Raw genomic sequence first — 7,147 nt, forward strand, 5'->3', positions numbered from 1 at the left:
TCTTAGCTGCGGAAAGAGTATCGATAATTGATATGACTACATGGTATATACACGGCATTAGAAAATTTATCGAACGCAGCGTGCGGTTGTCAAGTACTGTTGTAATTAAGCAAAACACTTATCCATTGTAGATGTTCTTAGCCCATATATCATACACACAGAAACCAACTTACACAGTGTATAAGCAACCGCTAGTATTAGCCTGGGCCAGAACCTCTCCTAGAACTTTCGGCTTTAGCATTGTGTGTATTCTCGAGGAAATGATAACTGAACTAATCTCAATAGCCCTCACTCCACACAAGGTTGTTAAATATAAACATGTACGTTCGTGGTAAGTTTTTTTTGGGTGATATCAGCGCGATATCAGCGCGATCGCATATAGCCTAAAATATTAGGACAGATCGCGTAAAATCAAATCTCGTCTCACGCGACCAACTGAAGGCGAGAGGCACTGGCGAGAGGTCGTCTGCGATTGTAGGGTTTTGATTTTAAATGCCGACCAAGTGGTCTCTTTCTCAGAGAGAGTGATGGAATCAAAAATAGATACGTATTTTGTTATTTTATACGTATTTTCATGGTGTTCTATTTCATATTTACAAATCTATTTATAGAAAATATAGTCGGCAATTTCATTTTCAAAAATATAACAACAATAAAAAATTGGGTGACTGTGAAATTGGGAGATGAAATTTGGGCTATTTTTTGTTTATTATAAAAACAATATTGTAAATATGTAAACACAAACGACGCAGAAAAAATGAATATAAAATGGGGTCAGGGTCTGATGTCACTCACCTGTGCGACAGTCCTCACTGCCAATCTGGCGAGTGTTATCCGGTGTGTATAGCCTATTAGGCTGTCATTGATTTTACTTTTTTTTAATCATATGACCCCCCCCCCGTGGAGGTGCACGAACAAAGCAAATACTTGAAGGGTAAAATATTAAGGTGTATACTTTATGCACGTAAATATATATAAATATGTCTGGTTAGAGCTCACAATACTTACACGGATTCCACATACGCATTCTACGCCATGACAGAAGGACAGAAAATTAAGGTGGGAGTGCTCGGTGCCACCGGAATGGTTGGTCAACGCTTTGTGCAGCTGTTGGCTGACCACCCATGGTTTGAACTAACTGCTCTGGGAGCAAGTGAACGCTCCGCAGGTAAACCCTACGTTAAAGCGGCTGTGAATTGGAGACAAACCTCTGAGATTCCTAGCAATATTGGATCAATCATGGTCTCTCCATGCGAACCTCAACACTTTGATGGATGTAGATTGGTGTTTTCGGGATTAGATAGCTCAGTCGCCGGTGAGGTCGAGACAGCATTCTGCAAAGCCGGCATGGCGGTGTTTTCTAACTCGCGCAACCACAGGTGTGTGTGCAACACGGTATTGTTACGTCGGATTATTTAAGCGGTATATAGCTATCGGTGATGTTCTGAGTTTAGTCCGTTACATGATTTTTCGGTGAACGTGTATGTGTACCCACCCATCTTTATATATTTATATATGTATTGCGTACTTCTTCACGTTTATAAGCACCTTTGTGTACGTGTACGGTAGCGTGTATCGTTACTTCTATATTGTCACTGAATGTTCATATATATACATATCTGTTTACATACGAAGGTTTGTATTGTCTATATATATATATATATATATAAGGTGTGTGTGAGTTTAGGTATAAATGCATATGAAAACGTATATTTTATATAGATAACATATGCATTTATATGCCATACATTTTTGTGTACGTATGCGTCTTTTGAGTTCCACATGTGTGTGCGTATATGTACGTATTATAGCACGACGTACGTACATTAAAGAATAAACTTCATTAATTCAATGAACTTTTACTTTTAAAAGTGTTTAATATTCATGTGGACGCGTCGAGACGGAGTAATACACACACGGTGGTTTATTGATTGAAGCATAGTTCTTATATATCCGCGTAGTTTTCCGCCACTTGTCCCTATATTGGCATAGGATGAGATCCCATTATTATTGGGTCGCACTTCCGTTGCTTAGCCAAATTCTTCGCTTAGTTTTAATAAGAAATCTCGAAAGTAAAGGAGGCCCTCGGAAAGAATCATAGAATTCGCTGAATGTACCAAGTCAACGTTGCATAAATGATGTTAGTTGAGCGCTTGTACTTTTGCGGGGTTTCAACCTACGGCTGACGATAATGCAGATGCATCTGGTTGCCCTTGCCTAGACTGCGGCACGCATTAGGCACCACTTCGTACACAGCCCTACCCGTAATGCATACGGAACATTGTAATAGACTCACCTGGCATCGCTCACGAAGGCACTATACGGCAACTTATGATCATCTCAGTGTGAGGTGAATATATATATATATATATCATTATATTCGGTTCTGAAGTGTTGAGGTATACATAGTCTACATATTCTCTGTCGTACATTCGAAGTTCAATCGATGCGTGGTGATAGTGAACGGGGCACCCCCCCCCCGAGCCTCTCGTATTGACTATCTACCTTTGATCAAGCGCTCGTGAATCAAATTGGTAATCACATCATCAACTCACCTACCGTCATGAGAGGCTCTTCTATACACTGTCTTGTCTGTAAAGCCACTCATAGTATGCATACTTCTATGCAGTACTATAATACTGTGGCGTGCGATACCTCCCATGATACATACGTATCCGTCAAAGTACTGGGTGCAGTTTGCTGACTATGAAGCAACTTTGCTGGTGTTTGATAGTATAGCCCATCACACTCTCCTCACACGACCCACAGATACGATCAATACGTCCCTCTAGTGGTGCCGACCGTCAACGACGACCATCTAGACATCATCCCCGCACAACAGAAGGCGAACGGCCTCACCACAGGATTCATTGTCACTAACGCCAACTGCTCAAGCACTGGACTGACTGTGCCACTCAAAGGTAAGTGAAGAGTATGTAACACGCATGCAACAGACGTATAAGTTAGACCATACAACACGTATGCAATAGACGTGTATGTGCGGAGTTGTGTGTGGATGTCGTACTGCATGCAAGCGCGGTTTGGACATTGGCAGGTACTTGTGTAGAACTCAGGAATAGGGTATGTCCAGGAGTGCGTATAATATACCCTATAGAGCGTGTAACATAGATGGAGTGCGTATAATGTACTTGTGTAAATAGATGGAGTGCGTATATTATACCCAATAGTGTGTGTGACATAGATGGAGTGCGTATAGTATCCCATGTAGTCTGTGTAACATTGAATAGGATTGTTATTTAATGGCTGAATTGAATGGGAGTGTTATTTAATGGCTGAATTGAATAGGATTGTTATTTAATGGCTGAATTGAATGGGAGTGTTATTTAATGGCTGAATTGAATACGATTGTTATTTAATGGCTGAATTGAATAGGATTTTATTTAATGGCTGAATTGACTGGGAGTTATATTTAATGGCTGAATTGAATAGGTGTCTTATTTACTGGCTGAATTGAATAGGTGTCTTATTTAATGGCTGAATTGACTGGGAGTGTTACGCTAAACACCTACCGACACTTTCTTTGCCACCCCTTCCACTGCAGTACTCGACGACGCCTTCGGATTAGAAGCGTGTATGGTCACCACCATGCAAGCTATCAGCGGCGCAGGCTTCCCCGGAGTGCCGTCCATTGACATCATTGACAACGTAGTACCGTACATCTCGGGCGAGGAAGAGAAGCTGGAGATTGAACCCAAGAAGATTCTGGGCTCATTCGATCAAAACGGGTTCACCGACAAGGACTTCAAGATCAGCGCACACTGTAACCGCGTTGCTGTGTCTGACGGGCACCTGGAGTGTCTTAGCGTCAAGGTGTGTGTGTGTGTTAACACGAGTGTTTATGATACGTCGATGTACTATTGGGTTTGTTGTGCGTGTGTGTGTTAATACAAGTGTTCATGATACGTTGACGTACTATTGGGTTTGTTGTGCGTGTGTGTGTTAACACGAGTGTTTATGATACGTTGACGTACTATTTTGGGTTTGTTGTGCGTGTGTTAATACCAGTGTTTATGATACTTTGACATACTATTGGGTTTGTTGTACGTTTACGTACTATTGGGTTTATTGTGCGTGCATGAGTGTGTCGTACGCCGCTGTAGTTGTCCTGAAGTGTGCACTGGTCAGCGGAGTTGTACATTGTATTGACAACTGTATGCATCGGTGAACGTGCATCCATGTAATCTGTTAGAGATTTTGGAGTCGAGATATAACTACAATCGCACAGCTACACCTTGTCAGTACAATCTTATTCGTTTCCCTGTAATGTACCTGGCTTCGCATGGGCTGCTTGTGCGTCTCCGGCTACTTGTTGAAGAGCCTTGTCTGTGTGAGGAACCTGGTCTATAGTAAATGCTAAGTTGGTGGGGCAAGATCGTGAAATGGGGTTGATGCCATATACGTCCGTACATCGACAGCGTCCGTCGCGCTTGTGTATACAATCACGGATAGTGCCGTTTTTTGTAACCAATAACCACGCCAGCAATCAGCAATAGTTTAAAACATGTTATCACTCCCGCACACTGCAGCTGAAAGGCTCGCCCACCACTGAGGAGGTGATTACCGCTATGGAAAGCTACACCTGCGAGGCGCAGCGAATGGGTCTGCCCTCCGCACCAAAGCAGTGTATAGTATACAACGAAAAGGTGTGTTGAGCAGTGTATAGTATACAACGAACTAGTGTGTTGGTTAGTATCAATGATGTGTGCATGCGCAAGTTTGTAACTTGCACAGGTGCAAAAACCAAACCGTCGTCTCTAAGTCTTCAGTTTGGACTGTGTCGACTTAAATGGCACCTCGTGAGTGTACTGAGCGTCTGTGAGTGCCTGGAGAGTTGGTTGTGCCTGGGGGAATTTGTATCGCTGGTTTGCAATGTGCCGTTCTCGAGCACTCGTGACAGCCATCGCCGATTGTCTTCAGATATTTTTCCTGTCCTGTGACCAGTGTCCTCGATTCAGGAGCTGGTGTGCTATCTTTATCTTAGTTGTCGGAACTGAACACATTGTTCACACACCTACGTGTGCAGTCGATGGCTTGTGAAGTTGTGATCATCCTTTTCTGTGGTAGTGGAGACATCTATCCGTCTGTGGCGCTAGATCTAGTTTTGGTGAGCGTACAAGATGATAGTTGAAGCAGTTGCGCATTGTGCTATTTTGGATCACTAACGTGCTATTTTGGATCACTCACGTGCGTGCAGTGCAGGTCCATCATGAACCTGTGCAGTTTGCAATCTGTCTGGGCATGTACAAACTTGCTCACAAATCCCTAACCCTGATTATATCAACTAGTGTATCTTCTATGCAGCAACTAATTCATCTTCTATACATCAACTAATTCATCTTCTCTGCATCAACTAATTCATCTTCTCTGCATCAACTAATTCATCTTCTCTGCATCAACTAATTCATCTTCTATGCACCAACTAATTCATCTTCTATACATCAACTAATTCATCTTCTATGCACCAACTAATTCATCTTTCACTTCTTTCAGCCTGATCGCCCACAACCCCGCTTAGACCGAGACGCCGGCAAGGGCTACACCGTCACTGTGGGGCGAGTGCGCCCGTGCAGTCTGTTCGACTTCAAGCTCACCATCCTCTCACACAACACCATTCTAGGTGCGGCGGGGGGTGCCTTGATGAATGCCGAACTGGCAAAGTATAAGGGACTCTTGTAGGCTGGCTTTTGGCCTGTACTTTCAATAAAAGGAAACCCTTTTCCGAAAAACGGTGCTACAATCGGGACAGTTTTTATTATTTATTATTTTCCTTACCTCCGCAGATGTGGGCTGTGCTCTCTCAGAGTAATGACACTATACTTATGAACCATATAACCGTGCCGTCATTGTTCGCGTGGAGTGTTCAGCGTTGTAGCGCTTTCAGATACTTTGCCTTTGTCTTGATCTCGGCTTAAATGGTCGATAATAGTTGTCGTCGTCAAATCGGAAAAATGCCTTGGCCTAGACCATTGACGCAGTAATAGACGCAGTATTATATAAACGTGTCCGGTTCAATTTGGAAAGACTCGAAACTACAGAGCACGACTGTCTACACAATTTCAATTTCTTCCGGGCGTCCGATCCAGGGTGAAATAGAAAAACAAGTTCTTTTATTTACATGATGAGGATGCACAACGAATTGAAAACTTCATAGCAAATCGTCATGTAAATAGAGAGATTGATTGGGTGCATCCTGTTGTTGCTTTTGGGGGGGGGTTCGTTTGGACAATTTATTGAAATTCGTTCTACCTATGCACAGAATATATTTGAAATAGAGTTCATATCAGCATTTTGGATACATTGGTGTAATTGGCTCTGGGCTAGTTTTCCAAGCACAAGGGGTGAATGGTATCCCAATCCATACACAGATGACTGGAATAGCGTGCCGTTCCTCCAAATCATAAGTACATATGGTGGAGAAAGTTTTCGTGACTGAACACACCTGCATCGTATCCATCTGTGTGATGTCACTCGGCGCTCGAATCCTTTATGCGGTCTACGCTATAGAGAGTGATGTCAGGGTCCTTGGTGCTTTGACAACGTGAACCGCGTGAAAGTACTCAAAATGGCCATCAAATCCATCAAATTCTGAAAGTAATGTGCATAGTTGTGCATATGCCTTCCTTCGCACTATCGGTGTAGATTTTTGGGACAGTCGCATTCTCAAATATTTCCTCTGACTTTCGCTAGTCGCCTTTTATGAAAATCGGTATTGCCTTGTTAAAACGATTATAACAAATCCATTTGCAACGAGTATGGTGGGACATATACCATCCTTCGCACTGTCAGTAATGGATTTTGGAATATTCGAATTGTCATATCATACCTCAAACATTCTTTAGTCGCCTTGGATAATAGTCGATTTTTGTCTTGTTAAAGTTAAAATCCACGAAATTCAACACGATTTAGATTTACTCAACAAACAGAATTAAAAGGTTTCCGGCAAGCCTATTTGAGATGCTTCCATGGCACACAGTTTTATTCAGCCACGAAATAGAGATTACCTTCCTATTACAGAAACGCACACACACACATACATACAGAGACACACACACAAGCACACGCACACACGCACACACACACACGCATACACACACACGCATACGCACTCAGGCACACAAACACACAA

The 7,147-nt window shown here is 42.6% G+C and overlaps 1 protein-coding gene across 1 annotated transcript; it reads left to right on the top strand.

The window, feature by feature from the left end:
• Positions 1-926: 926 nt before the first annotated feature.
• Positions 927-5,762, top strand: SARC_10412 (aspartate-semialdehyde dehydrogenase). The gene is made up of 5 exons (XM_014295548.1): positions 927-1,379; positions 2,770-2,921; positions 3,563-3,831; positions 4,548-4,664; positions 5,512-5,762. The coding sequence occupies exons 1-5, from the start codon at positions 1,036-1,038 to the stop codon at positions 5,695-5,697; spliced, it is 1,068 nt and encodes a 355-aa protein (XP_014151023.1). The 5' UTR covers positions 927-1,035; the 3' UTR covers positions 5,698-5,762.
• The last annotated feature ends 1,385 nt before the right edge of the window (positions 5,763-7,147 follow it).

Source organism: Sphaeroforma arctica (assembly GCF_001186125.1).
Source record: "Sphaeroforma arctica JP610 unplaced genomic scaffold supercont1.1239, whole genome shotgun sequence".
Classification (NCBI taxonomy): Eukaryota; class Ichthyosporea; order Ichthyophonida; genus Sphaeroforma; species Sphaeroforma arctica.